The sequence below is a fragment of the Triturus cristatus genome, chromosome 8, assembly GCF_964204655.1.
Source record: "Triturus cristatus chromosome 8, aTriCri1.1, whole genome shotgun sequence".
Taxonomy (NCBI): Eukaryota; Metazoa; Chordata; class Amphibia; order Caudata; family Salamandridae; genus Triturus; species Triturus cristatus.
Genome location: NC_140591.1, coordinates 358,335,363 through 358,360,254, shown reverse-complemented (window position 1 = coordinate 358,360,254; position 24,892 = coordinate 358,335,363). Strand labels below are relative to the sequence as shown.

The 24,892-nt window shown below is 46.3% G+C and overlaps 1 protein-coding gene across 1 annotated transcript in view; it reads left to right on the top strand.

Annotated features, from left to right (window-relative positions):
- The window catches only part of STARD13 (StAR related lipid transfer domain containing 13), an 802,429-nt gene that overhangs the window by 247,771 nt on the left and 529,766 nt on the right, over window positions 1–24,892 (top strand). Inside the window, exon 4 of the mRNA XM_085621689.1 lies at window positions 17,676–17,819. Coding sequence (XP_085477815.1) covers window positions 17,676–17,819 — 144 coding nt within the window. The remainder of the gene's footprint in view (window positions 1–17,675; window positions 17,820–24,892) is intronic.

The window sequence follows — 24,892 nt, the reverse complement described above, 5'->3', positions numbered from 1 at the left end:
GACATTTGTTGTTCATGTTTTGTACCATGTAGAGAATCTTGTATGTTCATGCCTCAGTAGAATAATGTTGGATGAATCTTTCCCAGACAAGACAATGACTTTCCCAAGAATATTAACTTGTTTGTTCAGCAAAATTGTATGCATCCATGGTATAGCCAGACTGTCTTAGTAGAGTTATGTAAAATTGCCCCATATTTGTTCTAGTGCAAGTAGAATTCATGAGAAGCTTCATGTTATATGAGACTTTTGAACTGTATTCTTCTGCAACTGTTTCACATTGCTTAATTCTGATTGATCCACATAGTGGGAATCATGTACACGTGTGAAATCCTTTGTTTAGAACCCTATAAAAATGCAGTCTTTTCTATGCTTGAGGGCTCTTTTCCAGTGATTACTTTGTGGTAAAACAAAAAGTGCCATGGCCCCTGTCAGGAGGTCACTGTTGCTTGCCCTACTCAATGCCCCTGCCTGCATTGCCAATGGCATTGCCAACACAACTACTAACTCTCACATTCCTACAAGTGGGACAATTCAGACTTTTACATGCCCCTAAGTGAGCTATAAGAATGGCTTGGGCAGCAGTTATTAATCATTTAAAATGTATAATCAATTTATCAACAACAGTTTTTGGGCTCATCACTAAATTTGACATGTGACCATGTGGCAGATTGTTATAAGTGCTGGTGTTGATAATTAAGTGCCGGTGCTGAGCATCGGACACCACCGGCTCAAATTAATCAAGCACTGGTCTTTTCTCCCTAACCTTAGGAGGCAGATCCCGTCTAGTTTGCTCTCCAATATTATACTTTGTATTATGCTGTCCTGAACGTTACTAAGTTCTTTCATTAATTTTGCATTTTCAGTGAGCTATACATTATGATGTATTGATTTATTGATTTGGTATACTATGTGATATATTGTATGACTCAACATCTAAAAATAAAGCTGTAATGTTTAGGCTTCATCTGTCTATCATTTTTGTGAGGCCAAAGGGATTTCATGTGTTAATTTTAACTGACATTGAGAATGCCATAAGAGAACTAGGCTCAGTCCGGAGTACCAACATCTTACAGAGATTGGCAATGCTGCTGGTTAATCAGACACACTAATAGAACCAGGAGGAGCGTGACAACACTTCTACTTTACTTTTTGGGGTCTACATTTTTCCTATTGGTTAAGCACTCGATGAGTGTGAATGCGCTTTCCAGTTGTATCCCTTGTGTACTTATCTTCCCCACACTCTGTTTTGCTCTCTCTCACCAGTATGTTTGTCCACTACCCCTCTCCGTGTTGTGCTTGCTCTCCGTTACTTCTCCTCATTACTTTCTCACCTGTCTGCGTACCACCCACCGCACCACATTCCTCTCTCTAGACCACACACTTCTGTTCCAATCCCACGCTCCACATTCCTCTCCCTCATTTCCATGTTGCTCCCCGCCTCTTTGTGTTGCATCCCCCAACTGCTCCCTGCGAATTGCTTCCAACCCTCACCCTTGGTGTTGTTTGCAGCCCAGTTGTGTTCCTACCTTCTCCCTCCCACCCTCCATGCTGCTTCCTTACCCAACCTGTTTCTTTTATACTAATTTCACACAAAAAGAGGGGTTGAGGCAATAGACTGCTGCACTTACCAACTAAAAGTGGCCCAGTTTGGGAGCTCGATATGGTGCAAAGAACCAGAAGTTCGACCCCTCTCAACTTCTGATGGAAGAAACTTCTAAATAGCATCTTAATTCTTAATGGTTCAGCACTCTATCAGTATCAGATAACATTCCCCAGTTTAGCACTCTATCAGTATCAGATAACATACCCCAGTTTAGATAACAGTTCAGCACAACAATCATATTATTCCACACCTACAATACTTATACTTGATAATACATAATGCACAATATGCTTTTGATGTGTATACAGGAAAGTTCTTTATTTATTTTCTTCTTTTGACAAACGCCTTACAATAGTAGCCAATGCGTTTCATCCTACACAGACTACTTCAGGGCACCAAATTATTGATGAATCTCAGATGTACTTATAAGTAGCCATATCATCAAGACGGTCCAATTTGCATTCCAATGTCCAGTATAAAGTAATCTTCAGGACTTATAATTAATGTCCTATACATTTTCAGTCAATCTCACTAGTCCTTATATGGAGTGATGTCATCAGGCAAGTCCAATATGCATCCCAATGTTCGATATAGATTGATCTTCAGGATCTATTAATAATGTCGGAGTTCATGTGCTCCATGCGGATACCATCCGGGGTGCTTTGGGTATGTACGAGTTGTTACTTACTGGGGTAAACATTGTGCCTAACAATTGCCAATGATGTACGCATCATAACATGAGTGTGTGCTGCCACTAACAATATGCGCATGTGCTAAACAATGTAGCAAGTGCACGTGCATTCTTGTTCATGATATAGCATGGGCTGCTCTATGAAGGACCTAGAACGCAGCTCCCTTCTAGGGCTGCATTCAGTGAGGAGTTTTACAACATTACCCAACTAATTATGAATCTTTGATTTGATACATTCATTCTCTTGATATGAAATTTGCATAAATGAAGCTAGGCTCATTCAGGTTCAATATTGCGTTTGAAAGGGGAGCAGAGATCCCCCTAAAGTTGGGGTGCAGTGAGGCTTATCACCTGCCTGCAAGGGTATGCGGGGGGGGGGGGGGGGTCCCCTAACATCCTTGTCCGAGGGGCGCCCTCAGAGGGTTTACTGACTATGCGCCACCTCTAAGTGGTACAGACAGTGCACCACCCGACAGATCCTTTGACTCTAAGCCAACATATGTAATATACTGCAGGTACAAAGGCAAAGTGTTTCCTTCCACCTTTTGCATAGAGTTGCACCGCAATGAAAATGTGGGAATGTCCTCTTTTTCTTTCACCAGCTCAAAACGTGTGCAAGTGTGGTCTGTATTATCAAAGGGGCCACACAAGCATCTAGAGTCCCATCTAAAATAGTAAAGATGTGTGGGGGCAAATACCTTTTTTGCCCACCAGCACTTACTGTAATTCGGCCTCTGGTGGATGTTCATGCTACTTTGTAGATGGTGTTTCAGTACAAATGTGGGCCCACACTCTCCAATTTTGAAATGGAGAATGAAATTCAGTGAGACAACAAAAATAGATCCAGCTTGTATGCTAGAGAGAGCTGGTCTCCATAGTACTAGCACCGTGCATTTTGTAATCCACTTGAATCTTATATAGAAATGAAGGTGTACATTTTATGTAAATGCATACGCTAACACCTTCTGTTAAAAGAACCTTCCTGAAATGCATTGAGGGCATTGGTGTCCATGAAAGTCAAGATCCTAAAAGGCTTGCTGGATGTTTTTGATTAAAGTTTTTGCTGATGAAGCCGAAATCCCAGAATACTCCCCTTCAGAGGCACAGCTCTTGCTTACTCACAGTAAGGTCCACAAAATGTCTGTTATATTTCAGGCGCCTCTACCGGATCCTTGTTGAGATTGGGGGAGGCGTGATCAGGGATTTGGGGTTTCTGGAAAATAAAGACTGTAGGGAAGCTCTGGCCGCTCCTAGAGTGGCAGTGGTGGCATCAAAAGTCTAGCTCATCCAGATCAATATTTTGCACCGTACATACCTCACGAGAGCACAACTGTTCTTCGAAAGAGTGTGATTGGCTCTGACATCTTTTTACGATGTAACCCTGCGACAGGGGACTTGTGGCATACCTTTTAGACCTGTCAAGCTTTGGCTCACTTCTAGGAAGGGATATTGGGGACCCTTGAGGCGGTAGCGGGTTGGAAGATTCCCAGAGAGCCAACATTGTTTTTGTTACATATAGCAGTTGATGTGGGAGGAAACACATATAAAAGGTCACTGGTGAGGCTGGGCTTACTCATTGCAAAACGGGACATTGCAAGGTCCTGGAAGCAATCAGCGCCCCCTTCCTCTGAGACCTGGGCAACAGGAATGGACTATTGCATGGGTCTGGAACACCAGGTATACTTCTTAGCCGTGGGATGCCCACAAAGGTACCACAAAATATGGAAAGACTGGACTGGATATCATGCGATACATATCGAACCATGTCCAGCAGTGTCGTGGTCCCTGGACAGTGAAGTTCGTATTTTTGAGGCAACATAATGTTGAGGGTTGGCGGAAAGGATTTATGTTTGTATTATAATGTTCCTGTGTGACATATCATCAGAAACTGTGAAATGATGAGGATGAAGTGTGCAGTGACCAGTATTTTCTGAACCAAATTTGGTTTGTACTTTTATCAAACTCTTTGAATAAAAGATTTTATTTAAAAAAAACATTTTTGCTGAATACAATGGATTTTATGACAAACCCAAAAGTATTACAAGAGTTTGATTACTTTTGCTGAATTTTTGTGAATCACAGTATCTTTTAAGGCATTTTCTATGCACTAGAAGTAACTCTTCATAGAGGTTGACGTGTCATCTGTATGCATAGGAAAGGATTCCACTTGATTTCTGAATTAGCTCACAGAATGCAAATGTCTAGGATTGAAGCTGTGGAAGCAGAAGAACAAAGAAACTTCTACAGAAGCAGGGATGCAGTTGCTGAAAGTGAACTATGATATTTATGACAGGTCCACACCTGTGTCACACTTATCTAACATAAAATACTTAGGTATTTGTTCCAATAATTGGCCCAACCTCTCAGTTTGATGGAATCGAATGATACAACAGCTGAAGAAGCCTGTTGGGGCAAGTGGGTAGCCCAAAGTCTTCAACCTGCTACCACCGCCGTCATGCGGCACCAATGACGATCTAGAATCTAATGATAAGTCTGACGAACATATGCCGTCCCAAATATTGTTTACAAACAAAATCGCCCTATTGAAGTTAATAATAGAAAAACTGCGCACAATAGAATGATATGTGTGTAAATCATATTTAGGGCAACATATCTATGTCAAATTATATTTTTGTTGTCGATATTCTAACACACAGCCGTAGGATGGAAGGTAAGATGTGCCTCAGAATCTAACATAGAGCAAATGTTGTTCCATGAGTGAGAATTAAAAGGTGTTCCATAATTAGAAATACTATATTCAGGGAATCCCCTGTACTATGACTATATGCAGGTGTTAGATCTGTCTGCCTTAGGGTGGTCTTCCCCCAAACCTACAGCCAAGAGCACCACCAGGAAGATGAAATTGTAAAAGGTGCTGCTGGGCTTGGCACCAGTCACTTGCTACAGCAACTGAAGGAGATGGACAAGAAAGGAGAGGGTTTGAATCTCAGTCCTGTGAGGCAGCCTGCCGAGTTGGAGCCACATGCCAGAGCAGGGAGCAGTATATCTTCCCACAGTTTGCCCCCAGGGGAGCTGGTGGAAAGGAGGGAGGAGCTGGAAATGGCTCTGCTCAGGATGGAAGAGAAGAGACTGGCCATGGAGGAGAAATTAGCCTTGAAAGGAGCCTTAAGGAGCCAGAGCTGAAAGCAAATTAAGCAGATTACAGAAGTATTGGTGGCAGCATACCTGCAGTATCTGGAGAAGACAAAAAGGTCCGCATCTCCAAGGATCGGATGCCCAGTTATGTGGTGGGGGTGAAATCAACAAATGTTTTTCTGCCTACAAGGTAGCCCGCAGGGTTCACAAGATCCCAGAAGAGCACTGGAATACATGTCTACAGTGGGGGGGGCAAACTTCTTACTTTAGAGGTTGGGGATCAAACCGTGTACACCTCTCTGAGGAAATGGGGTGTATTATATGGTGTGGTTGTGCAACCTCACCATGCAATACACTTACCATCCCTTTTAGGTCCAGTAGGTTTTCGCCTTTAAAACTCTCAACTCAGCCCTGTGTAGCTGTGGTACTGAGCAGCAAGGCTTACCCAGAGGAACAAGCATAACGCATTTAAACAATTGAAAAAGAAATTGACATGACACTCAAGAATACCAACACCAATTTATAAAATTAGACTATATTTTTTATAAGAGATACTAGAACGTAAAAGATCCTCCTGAGGGTTCCGCAGATATAGATTTTCATTTTACAAGCTTTAATGAATCAGAGCATTTGCACTAAACTGTGACCAATCCTTGTCAAATTCCACTAATTAAGCACTTAAAAACTTTTTCAAGGAAAACGTATGGAAGTGTCAATGCGGTCGGTCAGAAGTACTTAAGGTCACTCACTCCAACAGGTAGTTAGTTGGGGGGCACCAAGATCTTCAAGAACAGTTGCCTTCTCAGCAACTCTAAGCACTTTATCTGTGTTGCAATGGATTCCTATGGAGTAGTCCTGATGGAAAAGATGCTAAAGATGGTCTAGGGATGCTGTGGATATAACGCAGTTGACAGGGGTCTTCATGCAGGAGTTCCTTGGTCCACGAAGATGGTGAGGGGGTCCTGGTTGCTGGGTCGATGTCCCACAAAGTCCTCTCCGGTCTGGCCGAAGTCCAGTCACCCGTTGTTGCAGTCACTGGCCAATCCTTCCCGAGTCAATAACTTGCCCTTTGAGGGTCCCAGCAACTCTCTGACAGCACTCCCAGTGATCTGAGGTCTAGGTGCTAGCGATACCCTCCTTATGCTCAGAAAGTAGACTCAGGGCAGGATAGCCAATGGGCTACCAGGTTCCCTCCCACGTGGTGACTACTTTCTGTGGAGTGTGGCATCTGGCTATCCCAGGATATGCCATTCTGCCAACTCCCAAGATGGTGAGACCCCTCTCTCAGTGTTCAGACCTCTCTAGCCCGCCCTTGGGATGTGGCTACCTCAGGGTTGCACACCCCTAGGAAAACCGGTTTGGCAACTGATTTCCCCTCTCTGCTTCCAGTGCCAGCCTGTCTACCCCAACAATGGGGCAGCCCTCCCCCTTATGTTACACATATGCCCTTCAAAGGAGGCTTGACCTTCGAATCCTGCTTTTAGGGCTAGCTCCCAAGTGGCTTCCTGCAGGAGGGAAGTGACACCTCCATGGCCTGCAATCCCTTACAGTTTTCCTTCCTGAGATTCGTTGGCCAAACTCTCCATCCCTCGGATCCACAAGACCAGAACCGGAGGAAGATCCTTCACCTACCTCACCACCAAGACATGGCACACCCTGCCTCTCCACCTCAGACAATCTCTGTCGCTGGCCCAATTCAGGAAAGATCTCAAGACCTGGCTTTTCGATGGAACCCCAGCGCTCAGATGGTCCAGCAGCTACCCCTACTCTCACCCTCCCCCCAGCACCTTGAGACCCTCAGGGGTAAGTAGCTGCCCTTTACAAACCCTTATTGATCTCTCCAGGCGGGCAGAGGGCAGAGGGCTGTTTCATGGAGCAGGCTCCATTTATGCCTGGGAAGGCACAGGAGTTTTAAAGGCAATAATGTGGTAGCTTTGCTAAAGCTGCACACTGCAACAGGTCACATTAATTTCGCCTTGAGATACATGTCTGGTTTAATGTCATCACTTGTTTGATACCTTGGAGTGCCTACTTTGGTCGCACTGTTCAGAATTTAGCACAGCTGAGAGCTCAGAGTGTAACCCTATAATCGCCAATTGGATGACCAAGTCTTTCCAGAGTAAAAACTGTGCCCTGCCTGTGTCATATGTTGCGCACTGTCTTTGGGGGTTTGGTAGGCTTGCCAGAGGGGTGAGTTACACACATGTCTAGGGTAAGTGGTGGCTTTGCCATTGCCTTCAATGTCAAAGTAAGGCTAGCAGTGCACAACTGCTCTACCAGTCTGCAGTTGCAGACGGTTGGGCTTGTTTTAATTGAGGGACCTCCAGGGTGGCACAAGCAGTGCGGCATGCCCTGGGGTATGCTCCTAACTTACTTGCCCTGTGTACCAGGGTACCATTTACTAGGAACTTATAGGCAACTTAGCCATTTCCAATTGGGTACAGCCAATGCGACATAAACTTTAAAGTCAGAGCACTGGCACTGTGGTCTGGTTATCAGGCCTCAGTGCACTCTCGCAGTCGAAAAACCAACAGCATCAGTTGGAAACCTTGGGGGTGAACATACAAAAAGAGCCATTTCCTTCCTACAATCATGAAAGCCACCTTGATAACTAAGTTTGGACTGACCACTGAAAAGTACCACCAGAGGTTCAGAGACAGCCATAAGCGCCCCAACCAGTCCTGGGTCGATTTCATGGACTACTCTAGCAAGGCACTAAATGGTTGGGAGTTGGGCAGCAAAGTTCATTGCTACAATGGGTTGTACAATCTCATTTTGAGAGAGCACATGCTCAGTATTTGTTTTCCAGAACTGCACCAGCACCTAGTAGACAGTAAGCTAACTGACCCCAGGTAGCTTGCTTAGGAGGCAGACCTCTGGGCCAGCACCAGAGTGTCCAAAAAGGTATCTGGGGGATATTCCCACAAGGGTGGTCAGGGGTCCCACCAGAAGAAAGAGTGGAGAGACAAAATTAAAAGAATTGAGTTCTCAGATGGCCCCAAAACAATTCCCCATCCTGAGCCTGAGAAGAAGGTTTTCTTTGATAAGCAGAGAGGGAAGTTTGTCACCCAGTACACTGAGTGCTACAAGTATGGGCACCCCAAAGGGGTACAGCCGCCACCAGTGGGATTACTCCTGGGGTGGCAAGTGTAGCGCTCGGGGAGGAGGGGGTCCCAGTTTGCCTTGGGGAACAGAGAGAGGTGAACCTACTTGTAGTGATGTGTAAATGACACTACTTTCCCTGGGGAATAAGGAGATGGTGCCAAAAGCCCATATGCCTTCCAATATTTCTAAATACAGGTACTGGGTTGCATCAACGGGTGGAGACTCAATCAACCAATCAATTAATCAGGGAATTGTAAGGGCGCTACTCACCCATGAGGGTCTTAAGGCGCTGAGGGGGGGGGTCTGCAGATCTGTTTAGCCGAAGAGCTAGGTCTTGAGGGTCTTCCTGAAGGTGTTCAGGGAGGGGGCGCGTCTGATGTCTGCCGGTAGCTCGTTCTAGGTCTTGGCTGCAATGTAAGAGAAGGATCATCCGCCTGCTCTGGCTCTGTGGATGCACGGGGTTTCAGCCAGTGCGAGGTTGGAAGATCAGAGGTTTCTTGTGGGTACATGGAAGTCAATTCTGTCGTTGAGGTATTTGGGTCCATTGTTGTGTAGGCAATTGTAAGCGTGAGCGAGGATTTTGAAAGTGACTCTTTTTTCCACGGGGAGCCAGTGGAGACTTCGTAGGTGTTCGTGTCGGGGGATGCCGAGGACGAGTCTGGCGGCAGTGTTCTGTAGTATCTGGAGTTTGCAGAGTAGGGACTTGTTGATGCTGGCGTAGAGTGCGTTTCCATAATCCAGTCTGCTGGTGATGAGTGCATGGGTGACTGTCTTCCGTGTCTCAGAGGGGATCCACTTAAAGGTCTTGCAGAAGACGCGGAGGGTGTTGAAGCAGCTGGAGGTGACGGCGTTGACCTGTCGGTTCATGGTGAGTGATGAGTCGAGTACGATGCCGAGGTTCTTGGCGTGGTCTGAGGGGGTAGGTGGGCTTCCGAGGGCGGTCGGCCACCAGGTGCTGTCCCATGCAGAAGGGGTGGTACAGAGGACGAGGACTTCTGTCTTCTCTGCGTTGTGCTTCAGACAGCTGTTGGTCATCCAGACTGCAAAGTCTTGTATTCCTTTCTGGAAGTTGAGTTTGGCAGTGGTGGGGTCTTTGGTGAGGGAGAGGATGAGCAAGGTGTTGTCGGCGTAGGATACGATGTTGAGGCCGTGTTGTCGGACAATGGCTGCGAGGGGGGCCATTTAGATGTTGAAGAAGGTGGGGCTCAGGGATGAACCCTGTGGGATTCCGCAGGCAATTTTCGTGGGGTCGGAGAGGAAGGGTGGGAGTCTGATTCTTTGACTCCTTCCGGTGAGAAATGCTCGGATCCAGACCAGGGCTGTTCTTTGTGTGCCTGCGTCGTGTAGTCGGGCGACTAGTGTGCGGGGGGAGACGGTGTCGAAGGCCGCTGATAGGTCGAGTAGGATGAGGGCTGCGGAGTGGCCTTGGTCCAGGAGGCGGTCTCTGTGCTGTGGTTGCTCTTCAAAGAATTGTGTCAGTTTCCTGTTAACTGTTTTCTCTGCAACTTTGGCTGCGAAGAGGAGAAGCAAGATGGGCCGATAGTTCTTAAGGTTGGTGGGGTCAGCTGTGGGCTTCTTGAGCAGAGGTCTGACTTCTGCGCACTTCCAGTTGTCTGGGAAGGTGCCTGTTTTGAAGGTGGTGTTGATGGTGCTTTGTAGTTCGGGTGCAATGGCAGCTGCGGCTCTGTGGTAGATGTGAGGGGGCAGGGGTCGGTGGGGGCCCCCGAGTGGATGCTTTTTATGGTCGAGGCGGTGTCTTCGGCCGTGATTGGTGTCCCTTTGGAGATGGTGGGGTGGCTGGTGTTTCTTGGGGATGGGGGGCCATCTGTGGAGCCTGGTGGATGGTCGATGAAGTTGTCGTAGAGGGTTTTGATCTTGAAGTGGAAATAGGTGCCAAGCTTGTCGCAGAGGTCTTGGGATGGGGTGCTGTGGGTTGGTGAATTCTTGAATGACACTGAAAAGTTCCTTGGAGTTGGTGCAGTTGGCCAGGATTTTGTTGTGGATGAAGTTCCTCTTGGTGGCTCTGATCTGGTTGTGGTAGCCCGTCATAGCATCCTTGTAGGTGGTGTGGTTTTCAGTTGTCTTGGTGTTTCTCCAGTTCTTCTCCAGGCGTCTGCAGGTGCGTCTGGCTTCTTGGAGAGCAGTGGTGAACCAGGCGGCTTTCCTGGTGCGTTGTCTGTCGGGGTTGCGTAGCGGGGCGAGCTTGTCTGCGCAGTCGTCGATCCAGGTGTGGAGTTCTCTGGCTGTGTCGTTTGCATCGGGTGCCCAGGTGTGGTTGTCTCTGGTGAGGGTGGAGTTAAGTTTCTCGTCGGTAACCTTGCTTCAGTTCCTTCGTGGTGGGCGTGGGGCTGGTTTGGGTGCCTTGGGTTTGTTGATGGCCAAGTGTACACAGTGGTGGTTGGTCCATGGCTGGTGCGTTGTATTGATGAATTGGATGCTGTTTCCTGCCACAAAGATGGGGTCGAGGGTGTGTCCTGTTCTGTGGGTCAGTGTGTTGACGAGTTGTTTACATCCGATGCTGGCGTGGTTGTCACGAAGGATAGTGAAGTTGGGGTCGCTGGGGTTGTCGAGGTGGAAGTTCAGGTCTCCAATGAGTATGTAGTTTGTTGAGGAGATGGCGTGGGGTGGGATGAAGTCGGTGATGGTGGTGGCGAAGGGTGTTCGGGGGCCGGGGGGGTCTGTAGACGAGGGTTTCTTGGAGTGTGGCTTTGGGGGTGGTCTGGATATAGAAGTGCAGGTGTTCGGCGAAGGGGAACGTTTCGCTGGAGGAGGGGAGGCGGAGGGTGCTCTTGTGGGCGATGGCGTGTATCCGTCTGGAATGGCAGTGCTGATGTCGGGGCGGAGGAATGCATTGGTCCAGGTCTCTGTGAAGAAGGCGACGTCGGGCGAGAGAGAGTTGAGTAGGTTCCAGATTTCCATGGCGTGTTTGTGTACGGAGCGTACGTTGAGGAGGATGCATTTTAGGGTGTTGCTGGTGCTGGCGTCGGCAGTGTTGGAGGACGGGGTGGCAGTGAGGGTCTGGGGACAGTAGAGGCAGGAGAATTGGCCGTGGGTCGTGTTCGGCGAGGCCTGTTGGCATTCTCTAAGTCTTCCAGGGTTGAGTGCGAGGAGGGTGGGGGTGTCGTAGCGATGGGTAGTGGGAGGTCCAGGGTTCCTGGTGCTGGCCGCGGTCGGGTCACGGACAGGCACAGACGGGCTTGCTTTTGGCAATCCTTTGGCCCACCGGCGGCGCATCCATTGCACGACCGCGCAGCTACTGCCATTAAGTAGGGAAGGTGGAAGGGAGGAGGGTTGGGAGGCGGGAGCGGGGGAATTCCGAGGGAGGACTCCTGTGGGAAATTACCGGGGGGAATTCCGGGGGCTCGGGGCCACATGGGCAGCATCGGCGAAAGGCGAAAGGAACAGGCAGGCACGAGAAAATAAAAACAGTGGTGGAATTAGAGCAAGACACAGAAGGGCACAATAACAGTGGCACAACAGGAAAAAATTAAGAAAAGAACAGCTGAGAGAAATTACGGTGGTTGCAGGCAGTCTGGTCCCAGTTGGAGCAGGCAGCAGGCGCAGGAGCGGACAACAGCCTCGAACCTCCCAAGGAGGAGGTTGGGATCTGGAGGCAAGAGACGGCACAGCAGAGCTGCGGGGGGAGGGTGGACCGAGACCGAGGGTCTAGGTCCACTCTGAGAGACATAGGAGCCAGCTTGACGACTGTAAGGTGTCAGCTAGTGTTGTGAGATCAGGTATTCCCTAACACATTCCACCAATTCACAGTCACAGACAATCTACCGGTGGCTCTGGTTCCCTTTGAGTGGGGTGGAGGGGTCACAGGTTCTCTAAAAGTTGCTGTGAGTCCTGCCATGCCTGGAGATTGTCTGTTGGGCAGCGAACTGGAGAACACTATCCTTAGGGAGGTAGAGCTCAGATCATACTTGGAGGTGTTGGGATTGCCTGAAAGGGTCTGTATGACTACATGGCCCATGGCTGCACAGGAAGGAAGTCAAGGGCACTTGGAGCCTGGAACAATGGCCCAGAAAGCTGCCAAGAAGTGTGAAAGTATGGTGCCTGGGAGGCCAGCTCCTTATGTTCCCTCATTCCAGGTTGATGGGGCACCTGAGGAGGATGCCCCTAAGCCAACCGGGAGGCCATTGCCGCCCTGGGTGACCTGCCTGAGCTTGCCGATTGTCAAATTGAGGATGGGTCCACCAGGGAGGAATTCTGCAAGGCGCAGAAGAAGTGCTCCACTCTAGAGGGCTTGAAGGGCAAGCTGAGGATCTCTAGAGATCACCTGATCTATTGGGAGAATGAACTTCCTAAGGTTCCCGGACCTGGGGCAGCCCATGAGCTGGTGATCCCCAGTTTTTCAAGGCAGGAAATTTGTGGCAATACAAGACCTTCACAAGGCTTGTTGCCCACTTCTATTGGCGCCGGATAAAGAAAGCCTCAGATGCCTTCTGTAGGTCCTGTCCCACCTACCAGGCAATAGGGAAGTCAGGAAAAAAGCTGAAGGCTCCCCTGACCCCGCTACCTACCTGTCATTGGCATTCCTTTTAGGATGGTAGTCTTGAACATTGTTGGACCTTTGGACCCGAATAGAGCTTTAGGCAGCAGGTTAATCCTGGTGGACCACACCTCTTGCTACCCAGAGGCCATCCCTCTGAGGTCAGTGACTGCACCTGCTGTAGTCAGGGCCCTGATGAGGATTTTTAAGTCCATGTGGGATGAGTGGGGAGTAACTTATAATTTGTCCACACCCTATTACCCCCAAACCAACGGACTTGTGGAGAGAATCAACAAGACACTAAAGGGCATGATAATAGGCTGACCTGAGCGCATAAGTGGGACAGCCTCCTTCCATGCCTTCTCTTTGCCTACAGGGAGGTGCCACAGAAGGGGGTTGGGTTCAGCCCCTTTGAACTCCTCCATGGCCACCCCATTAGGGGACCTCTTAGCATTGTGAGAGAGGAGTGGGAGCAAGCTTCCAGGAAACCCCCCAAGATGTGGCAGCTACATGCTGGCCATCGGCAACCAAATGCACAGCTTTTGGAATTGGGCGAAAAGCAACCTTGAGGCCAGCGAAGAGGTTCTAAAGCTTTTGTATGGCCATTCTGGTAGAGTTTCAACCTGGCCAGAAGGTGTATGTTATGGAGCACGTGGAGTGCAGAGCTTACCAGGATCTCTGGACAGGCACATATGAGGTGACGGAGCAGAAGGGGGGAGTCTACCTTCTTGTTGGATCTCAAAACCCCTACAAACCCTTTAAGGATGCTCCACGTGAACCACCTCAAATCACAATTTGAGAGGTCTGAAGTGAGCATGCTCCTTGGCACAGATGAATCAGTGGAAGAGGAGAGTGGGCCTCTACCTGACCTACTGGCTGCCGAAGAGCACAATTGGTCAGTGAAGGGTGTTTCAACCCCATAGCAGTCCCTGGTTGAGCCCTGTGCTGCTAGTACCCAAGACTACCCTACTGGGCACCACTAGGGAACTCAAGTTTTGCATGGACTACAGAGGCCTCAATTCCGTTACGAAGACAGACTCATACCCCCAAGCTGATGAGCACATAGACAGGTTGGACGCTGCCAAGTTACTCAATACCTTTGACCCGGCATCAGAGTACTAGCAGATTGCTTTGACTCCAGGGGCAAAAGAGAGGTCTGCTTTCTCAACCCCAGAGGGCCTTTTGATTTGAAGAATGCCTCTTCCACCTTTCAGAGGTTGGTCATCAGAATCCTAGCTGGGAGGGAGGTATTCTGTGCCGCCTAATGAACAACATAAATAACTACAGCTCCAGCTGGAGGAACACCTATACCACCTCCAGGAGGTGCTTCAGGCTTGCAGCAGATGGGCCTGACTGTCAAGGCCAGTAAGTGCCAAGTAGGGCAGGATTCCGTGGTGTACCTAGGCCACATGGTGGGTGGGGGCGAGGTGCAGACCCTCCAATTCACGATTTAAACTATCCTGGCCTGGCCTGACAACCCCCTAAAATCCAGAGGGAGGTGTCGGCCTTCCTCGTCCCCACAGGAAGCTATAGGAGGTTTGTTAAGGAGTATGGCATCATTGTTGCCCCTTTAAGAGAGCTGATTTCAAAGAAGCAGCCCAGACAAGTTATCTCGACGGAGGCCTGCCAGAAAGCTTTTAATGCCCTCAAGGTTGCCATGTGTACACCGCCGATATTCAAGTCTACTGATTTACTGATTTCTCTAAGGAGTTCATAGTGCAGACAAACGCTTCAGAGCATGACACAGGGGTTCTCTTAGCACAGTTAAATAAGGAGAGCCTAGACCAAAAGGTAGCCTGAATTGGCAGAAGGTTACTTCCACAGGAACAGGGGTGGAGTGCGATTGAAAGGGAGGCTTTTGCTGTGGTCTGGGCAATAATGAAGCTTAGAATATACTTGTTTGGGACTCATTTCCGGTTTCAGCCAGACCATAGACCAGTGGCGGCTCCTCCATAGGGGCGTTTGGGCGCCGCCCCCCTGCTTTCCCGCAGTGCGAGAAGGCAGAAACATAAATGGTAATAACTACCATTTATGTTTCTGCCTTCTCGCACTGCGAGAAAGCATAAGTGCCTGGTTGGGGGTGGGCGGTTCTGGTTGAGGGCAGGGGGGAGTGGCTTGCCCACTGTTGTGCATAGGGACTGTTTGGCCGGCCCTGGGGCTGATCAAACAGTCCGTATGCGCAACACTGGGCAAGCCACTCCCCCCCTACCCTTGAGCAGGTCCGCCCACTCTCCCTTTTCTCTATGTAGGCTGCTGCATGCAGCAGCCTACATAGAGAAAATGGCCCAGGTGGGGCGCGCTCAGATTCGCCTGGAGAGTTCTGATTGGAGGAGGGGAGGGAGGGAGGCTGCGTGTCCGATGACGCGAGGAGAGCTGCAGCCAGCCGGAATTGAAGAACGCAGGGCGGGAGTCCTGTGACGCTGCTGCTCCTGTTCACAAACTGAAGAGCGCCAACGCTGGACTCCGGCCCAGGAGCAGAGGCCGGTCAGGTAAGTTTTTCTTTTATTTTAATTTAAAACTCCCCCTGTCCCCACCCGAGTCCACCCCCACATCGAGTATTGTAAGCCGCGACTGAAGGAGGAGGCTTTCACCACTTGTACCAATGGCACTTTAAGCGTTCACACTGATGGCGATCTGTAAAGGCTCTGAAGTGTGTGATGTTCACAAACAAACCTTGGGAGACGACGCACACGAAAGATAGTCAATGCACGTGGGTGTGGGGTTTCAGCTCAGCTCTTCTTTTTACATTTAGAACTTTTTTTGCAACTGGCACAGCAACTGCTACCTGTTTGTCTTGGACGCAGCTGTGGTGGGTGGGAGGACGGAGCACAGAGATGAAGAGACAGCAGGTGATTAAATCCATTAATCGGATTTATGGTGGTTATTTGTGCGGCACTGGAATGTGTTTATGGCAGCACCGGTATGCATGGGATGACGAAGACGGCGGGATCGTGACATTTCACAAGACTGGCCTCAGTGTGTCAGGAGTGTGTTTGAAGGGACAGGTGTGTTTATGATTTCACACGCGCTGCTTGTGATGGGGCAATTAGGCTCAATCTGGGGCTTTATCTCACGGGGTGGGTTGTGATAGGGGACCTATGCACTGGTACGTTTATGTGTGTGTGTATTCATTCCATTGTATAAACTGGGTGTCGTAGCACAAGCGATGTAGTGTGATTGCACAAGTGCATTTACATATGTCTGAATTCACTGTATATTTATAGTGCCAGAAGTGTTTACAGGATAGCGCCTACCATCACTACAGTGCTTAGAAAGGGACATATGTTTGTGCATGACATCACTTATAGATTACCCCCACCCCCCTGTTTTGCCAGCCACGACTGCATAAGCCCTCCGATGCCACTTGACCAAGTTTGCGCTGTATAAAAACTACAAAAAAGGCCGTTGACCTGCCTTTCAGGTTAGCACATTCTGTTGTCTTGCTCAAAAAGATCATTATATGCAAAGGGCTGCAAAGCGTTTGAAAATGATACCAATTTGTCACCCTTGAGTTTAATTTCACTTTTCATAGATCTTCACTCGTTTATTTATTTTGCATGTTTGTTGTCAGTTTTTGTCTCAGTCAAGGTTTGCTAACTAACATACATCGACACAAAAGTTGCCTGGATTTCCGCCCTACCACTTTCAAATGTCACCAGCCGCCACTGCCATAGACTGCTCAGAAGGGCTATTACAAATGAGAGATGAAAACCCCAAACTGTTCAGGTGGTCCATCTCCCTACAGGGAATGGACTTTATGATGGAACACCGTCCTGGGTCAGTCCTCACCAATGCTGATGGTAATGCTAGTTTCTTCCACCTTAGGGATGATAACTCCCAACGGGTAGGGTAGTTCACCCCACTTGCAGCTGAGGGGGGCACATGTTAGACCTGTAAACATTTTGCCTTTTTCCTCTATTTTTGCTGATCTTGTTCTTGCCGGCCTTAGGACTCTGCACACGTTACCACTGCAGACCAGTGCGAAAGTGCATTGGCAAACCCCCCTCAACAGTAACCCTATTTCTTCCACCAGCAAACACAGTTTTGCTACCCCAGGCCAGGTTAGCCTTCTTCACGTACATAAAATAGGCCATTTAGTTATGGTGCCCGAGCACTGACAGTGCACAAAAGCAGGTTCACCATCAGGGGCACCTGTGTGAGGTGCCTGCCTGCCAGAACATCAGGAGAACCCTATACGCAGGCTCTGCACAGGGGGGGTTTTGCTTTCAAGAGGTCAAGGCAATGTATTTACTTTAATGCAATTATCATTAAGATAAATATATAGGCCTTTTTTCCACATTGCACCTAGAAAAAACGTTTATGGTCTTTGGGTTTTTTTTGGGGTCATGGTGCACCCCTAATGCCTCCCTGCAGGTAAAATAGAGGCTCTTTTGTCCTATTGCATAGTAAACAATTAATTTGGCTCTTGCAGATCTCACTGTTATGCTACTGAATAGATTGCTCTTCAATGGGAGTCCCTGCTTATGTAATGCCTGCGGTCGTGCCGTGACCCCTCCATTCCATGCACAATAGTTTTTAATTGACAATTTAAATATACATTTAATGTCATCACTTTCACAACAACAAAAAGGAAATGTATATTTGCCTCTTTTGTGTCTCACATATCAATACATGTGAAATCATGGACTCAGTTATTGAAGAAAGTTTATTACATCTTCCAACAGAGTTCTTCTTCTGACACAGAGAAGGAAGTGGGCCGAAATTTACACCGGAAGGGATTGCGTCGGAGTTCCAGGGTTGGCTACCGAGACATGAATGGATTTGCCAACAGTGCATCTACAGGAACATGGCCAAAAGAAGATTCAGCTGTGAGTACAGCAGGCTTGTTTGGTGAACTAATGATTGGGGCTTCTTTTACTATGTGCAGTAATTCCTGTAGGCGTGTTTGTTGTGCTAGTGGGCTGGGTCATGATGGCAGCCTCTTTTGAATCAACATGACCAATCAAGCGATAGCACCATTGTAGTCCCTCTACTGCTGATAATTATTAAACTTCTTGAAAGATCTGTCCTAAATATTGAGTTTTACACAAATGTACTCAATAAATATGCCAAAAATAGTATCTTTTGAAATACAATTTCATTTTAACGTGATATTGGCATCCTCAGTGCTTTAAATGGGCCGGTACTGAGTACTAGCACGTTTTTGTTTTGCGAGGAAGAGTACCGGCACTTCTCAAGAGAAATGTAATACTTTTAATTGGAGAGTACCCGCACTTCTCCGAAACAAGCCAATACTCTGTTAGAGAGTACCTGCACTTTTATTTTTCCATTTCAAGCTCTGGGAATCCTTCATGGATTGCACCACCAGTGTTGCTAAGTTTCAACTACTGAACATCCAAAAGATTTGAACATTTCTATTTAAACAATCAAAAATCCCTGGTCAACTACCCTGGTATCGGCAATCATGATTATTGCAATTTACTCCTAGTTCGTCTGTCAAATTTCCTCGTGTGTCTCAACAAAAGCGTTGACTTAGGTACTTCACACTACTTTTTACTCTCCCTTGGTCTATATCCACTCGTCAATATCACTTTTGCAGCCCCGTTCTACCTGGTCATTGGTCTCCTCCCATAGCTGATCGATGTGTCCTGGAGACCGATTTCAGGCAAATGTACTTTCATATTTTAATGCAGTAAATACTCAAGACGCTATGTAAGTAATAGAAGGTTCTGAACATCCCCAAACGTGCATTCACCTCTTTAAAACCGGGTAAATCTCGGACCAAACCTCTGGTGGGACGATCTTAATTACTGCAGTCACTCCTAGCATTCCTCCCAGAGTAATCCATCTACTCTTCCAACAAAATGGTTAACTTTACTAACTTCACGTTTTCTGTCCCCAGGTCTACATCCCCTTTCCAAATTACGAGTGGCCTATAAATTCTGGCGGGCTCAGTAACAGGAGTTACTTGTGGCCCATTGAAATGACTAGTTTTGTTTTTTCTCACCGAGGAAGCAGCCAAAATCTCCGTGCGAAAGGCGCGTGGAAACATGCAGAAATCGGTTTGGAAACACTGATTCCCATATGCAACTGCCTAAAAACTTGCAGACCCCATTGTTTTCTTCCCACCAGATTTACCAGGACTCCCGCCAGCCGCGGTGCGTGCAGGTAACAAAGGTGGGGCGGTGGGACCAGGTGGGGGGGATTTCGAGGGATGGTGCTGAGGAAAAGTTAAATAAATAATTGATTTTCCCTCTGCATCGTCCCTCGAAATGCGCCCCCCACCCGCCCCCACCGCTGTTACCTACACGGACCGCGGCTGACTCCCGCCATTGGTAATTGTGGGCTGGGGTAATCCAGGGCCGTTTTAACAGCATTATAGGCTCCCGGGCAAAGCAATGCACTGGGCCCTGCCTACACAACCCCTCACAGGAATAAAAATGTATAACGGAAAATTTGTGTTGCATTCTGGTCTGCAGGCGGCCCCTATGCTCGTGGGGCCCCGGGGCAACTGCCCACCGTGCCCATGCATTAAAATGGCCCTGGTGTAATCTGGGGTTCTCGTGATCAATGCCTAGTCACCTGATTTGGCAAAAACTGATGCATCCTATGAACCCCTCGTCTTTATATTGAGCATCGCACATGGCACCCGACGATAGGGGAGTCGGGTGCCATGTGCGTTGCTCTTAATCTCTTGATAGTTGCCAACACGAGTGCTGTGCTCCACAATCCTTACCCACCTTTGTATTGCCAGACCTGTGTGCTCCGTGTCCAAGTTCAGATGCTTTGCACTTTGACCACCTCTGGGATGTAACATCATCCCCAGCGAACTTCAAGCTTGAGCCATGCTGCCCTCCTTCAAGTAGGCCGACAATGCCCACCTCTACATTCTTGAGGCATGGCATGGTGACATGCCTCATCAGCAGTCTACTATTACACTTGTTTTTTTAAATTGTTTTTTTGTGGAGTTTTTTATAGCGCAAACCAGACCCAACGATATCAGAGCGCTTTACATGAGCACCAGTTATGTCACAGAATGACACATTCATGTTTTTAAGCACAGGAAGATCATGTGATTTTCCCAGAATCACAGGATGTTGAACATCCCTGCCGAAAGCCGGTTCCCCAGCTTAGAGGTCGACCGCTCTAGCCATTGGGCCACATCCTCTCCCCATCACTTGTTTATGAGTTTAGACCTCAACAAGCTCTGTCTTATCTGAAATGTAACATACAATTTTTGTTTGACCTCATCTCTCATCAGTCACCTCTATCAATGAGCTACGAAACCATTCCAATGACTATCATAGAATATACTGCTTTCATACTAGGTACAGCTTTTAAAAATGTTCTTTTCAATATATCATAAAAAACACTAATGCCTCTATGGCTGTCATTATGAGTGGTCTGGCTGAGGAAGCAATAATTATCGCTCGCTTAAAATCACGTACCACAAGAATCAAAATTTAAAAGGAAGATAATTATTACCTATTACAAGTTGTGTCATTTAGAATGGGGCATAACATTCGGATTTTGGTGGTTTTTGCTCTGTAAGGAGCATTTGTAACCAGACGAGAGCCACATGTCTCTTTGTTAGGGTGCCCTATAATTGAGGCCTCTCTGCCTCACCCCGCCTGGTTATGGATCAGAGGATTATAAACACAACTAGACCTTTACTTTCTAATTGGTACTATGGTTACCTCCTCAGTTATACCATCTTGGAATGATGGGGGGCCATTCCAGCTTTGTCTGGACCATAGTTGCCAGAGGAAGATTCACGCCTCCACCTTGAAAAGCAACATTTTTATACCTAAACTGATGGTGGCTGTACGACTGTGGGTTCTCTCTGCATGTCAAAAATGTCCCTGTTAGTGGAATCCGCAAGCACCCACTTCTAGAGATGTGGTGAAGGGAGGCAGCTGGAACACGGAAGGTTTAACACTCTCTGAGGTCCTCAATCAGGTACTAGGTCTTGTAAAATGTACTACATTATTTGATTCATGAGCAGTGTTGTTTGCTTGAGACTGGTGGTTATTTGCAGGAGGAAGATTAGGAGTACTTCTTGAAGAGCGGTAGGCCCCTTGGGTTTACCTGAGATCTTTTTGAATCACACTCGTTGTACTAAAATATCCTTCTGTATAAAGGGATAATACCAGCTGGTGATTTTTTATTATCCTCTTTCTCACTATTTTGACTTGGTGGGAGGTGGCAGAGATGCGCATGTTTCCTTTGGGGTACAAGATAGAATGGACATGTGTCTTCAACCCCTCTTGGTTGCATTATTCAATATACTGTGCAAAGAGACCATTTGCTTTATGTAAAGTCTATGGACAAAAGTACTTAATCTTCAACTTATATTTGTATCACCCAAAGAAGACTGTTTTCCAGAAGAATAGCACTTGCTCCTGATTTTTGGCCATTGTTTGGGATGGTTTCCACTAGGTTGACCTCTAAGAGACAATTGATAGATTGCTGCATCCAAGCCCTGTTGACATGCGTGAGAGAGGTCTGTTTCTCTGGTGGATGAGACATGCTATAATACCATTAAATGGCAAAACCCCTTCAGTAAGGTCTGTATGGACATATATATAATATATAAAGGTATTATCATTAGTATGGATGTTGACGGTAAGCGGGAATATACTATGTACAACCTAATTTAATCATAAAACACATAATAAATATGGATAAATACTAATATGGGGAAAAACTAAATATGGCTAAGTACAAATGTAAATGTTAAAAAAAAAATACAGGTAAGCCAGGGACCCTAATTATAGTTAAAGTTCTGAGTTTGATGCTATTTCTGTTTTTGAACATTTTAATCACTTTTTGTTTTATAATTTTCTCATTTTATTAGTACGTAAGCATACTTATTTTTCAGTTTGTGAAAAATGAAGTTGTGTCTATTATATTTTCGCACTTATTTAACTGCCAAATTTACAGTCATACTTCCCTGTCTGCAGGTTGTTAAAGAACTAGGCAGATATATGGGGCCGAATTCATAAACATTTTGTTGTGACTTACTTTTGTAGAACTCCTGACTCCTGAATTCCATGACTTAGACATAAATACTCCTGACTTTCTCTTGGAATTCAGGAGTAAGTCAAAAATGCTAAAACTTAGAGCAGAAGAGGAAGGTGCACCAGGAAAAAGTCCAGGTCCAAACAATATTTTTGAAGTATTCTTTTAATTTTCTTGTAAAAAGACTCGCAGCCAACGCGTTTCGTTCCACACTGGAACTTCTTCAAGGCTGAAAACATGCAACATAACCACATTTAAATAACAAAAGCACCACAGAACGTCACATGACACAACGATATATTCTATCTGGTAGTCGATTATTTTAGATCTACCAGAGACGGAAAATACATCAATTGAAAAGAAAATATGAATGGCTGAAAAAAGAGATGAAAAAACAGACAAAAAAATAGCAACATTACAACATTTATATCATAAATAAATAAAGCACAAGACAATATTTATATCACATATATCTTATACCATAAAATTACTGCATACACGCATATAAACAAAAGGAATATATACAAAACATTAGGACATCGTCAGCACCGATTTTAAGGTACCTATCCCTAGTGTGTGGCTGTGAGGAATTGATTTATATATGAGGCAAGAAATCATTTCCCAGAAAATAACCACGAACTACTATACAAGAAGTGAGAGGGAAAGAAAAAAGGGGGGGGGGGAAGAAAAATAAAAGAAGAGAGAAAAAGAGAGAAAGGAAAGAAGAGAAGATAGGGGGGGATGAAAAAAAGGGGGGGAAAGGGGTGGGAGGCGACGGGGAGAGAGGGGGGAAGGAAAACGAAAGTGAAAGAATGTGTAGGGGGAAAGGTTAAAACCCAGTAAGAGTAGTCAACCAATAAGCAATATGTAAGAAAACACATAAAAAAACTAGCTTCTGTTAGAACAGACCACGTAGTTAACAAAGCAGTGTAATGGTATCCCACACGTGTGGGGTTATAAATATAAATAAAAGATTATAGAAAAAACGAGACAGCCCAATATCACAAATAAGGCGTGCTAGTAGTGTCTCACAGTAATAGGCGTGGACTTACCAATGGTAAGAAAATAATGCAGCTTTGTCTAATATTCGAGTTAGAAACAGGAAAGATCCCCGTGACAGCATGGGTAGCTGTAAAATACAGGTGACCAGAGTAACGGCTCCGTGATACGAGCACACAAGTTTCAAAGAATTCCAATACTCTAAATGGAAAAGTATAACGTAAAATTAATATGCTATTTGCACCTTTAAGCTAAAAACAGTTTTTATAATATATATATGGTGCAAGTAGCCAATGATGTATTTAAAATATAAACACAAACTTCGAGGAGGTCCGCCCACACAAATGTTTTCGGACGGTGCCACAATAATGAAACACATTTATAAATATGTAATACAAAAGGTACACAATGTCTCAAATGCTTGAGAGCAAGCAACATGCCAATAATAAAGTGTCTGTCAGAGGTAAGCACCCAAGCACCTGCTGTGTGCACCACGCAATGCCCGTTAGGAGAACATATCCAAAAGCCAAAAATTGCATACTATACATACATCTCAAAACGGCACAAAGCACGCCATAATAACGAAGGAGAGAGGGAGCATTCAAAAATAAAATAAACAGTCGGCTGAGATAAGCGAATCTCGAGGGGTGAATCACTCGGTGGCAACTGTGCAATGTGAGCACCACCCAAGAACACAATAAACACATATCAGTTCACTGATAGGGGGGGGAACTTCCTGCAGTGAAATACTAATCGTTACGTAACGCACACACCATCCAAAAAGTGGCAGTGCATGCGTTTCCGTGTAAGAACTGACGTATATGGAAAAAACCGTCACAAAATGACTAAAGACAAATCTACTTAAAAGTTAAGTTGCTCCTATTAAAATCCCAAAATCCACAGAGCTCGAGCCGCTCGTACCTTGGAATCCACTGTCCCCAACCCGTCCTCGGAACAAGTAACAGCAAAGTGCAGGAAGCTGGGGGAAACAGCACCGGGCCATGTTTAAAAGTAAAGTGTCAGACGCTCATAGGGAGAGTCGGTCACCTGACGTCGTGGAGCATCTGACATCACGGGTCATGTGATACTATCAAAAACACGGTAGAATGCAGCCGCCATGATGGAATGGTATAATAACCCATCTGAGAAATGGTATAAGATGGGAAAATGCAAGAATCAAGACAGCAGTGTGGGGTCGAAGTGAGATAAACGAAAAGAATAAGTCAAACCAATGTTTAGATTCGTACTCTGAAGTACAACAACCCCTGCCCATAGAATTTGAAAAACATCATGATGGAAATCGACATGATGGAAAGGATGTAGAAACATTGTGAATAAGATACAGATGTCGAGCAAAGCATGTGGAACTGCATATGTTACAGCAATAATAGTAAGTGAATCTATAAAAGGAAAAAAGAAGAAAGACATGCTAATCCATCGTAATAAGATGGTTAGAGGAAAATAAAAATGCTGAAGAAATAAACGCTATAAAGTTTACAAGGATGAAGTTAAATTGCTGAAATTGAAAAATAATTAGGGAAGAAATAGCAAGTGAATAATGGAAAGTAGAAGATAATATGTAAAGAGAAAAAGAATAATAATGATACAAAATAAAGAGAAAGAGAGGAAGAGGAAGAGAGAAAGGAAGAAGAGAGGACCCCACATATATCAGCCCAACTAGGGCGAGGTTGGTTATATGCAACAAAAGCTTGTCCCCCACACGATTGTGAGTCCATGGGTAGTGTGGTTGTTTATTAATGTTTCATTTGGCGGAGGGGAGAATCACAAAGGGTATATTTAAATTACAGAAAATAATGCATCTCTGAATCGGAGTTGTGTCCCAGTATAGTGGCGCGTAGACGGCAAATCCATTTGGATTCTAGCTTTCTTAGTGCCAGTCCCCGATCAGAACCCCTCTTAC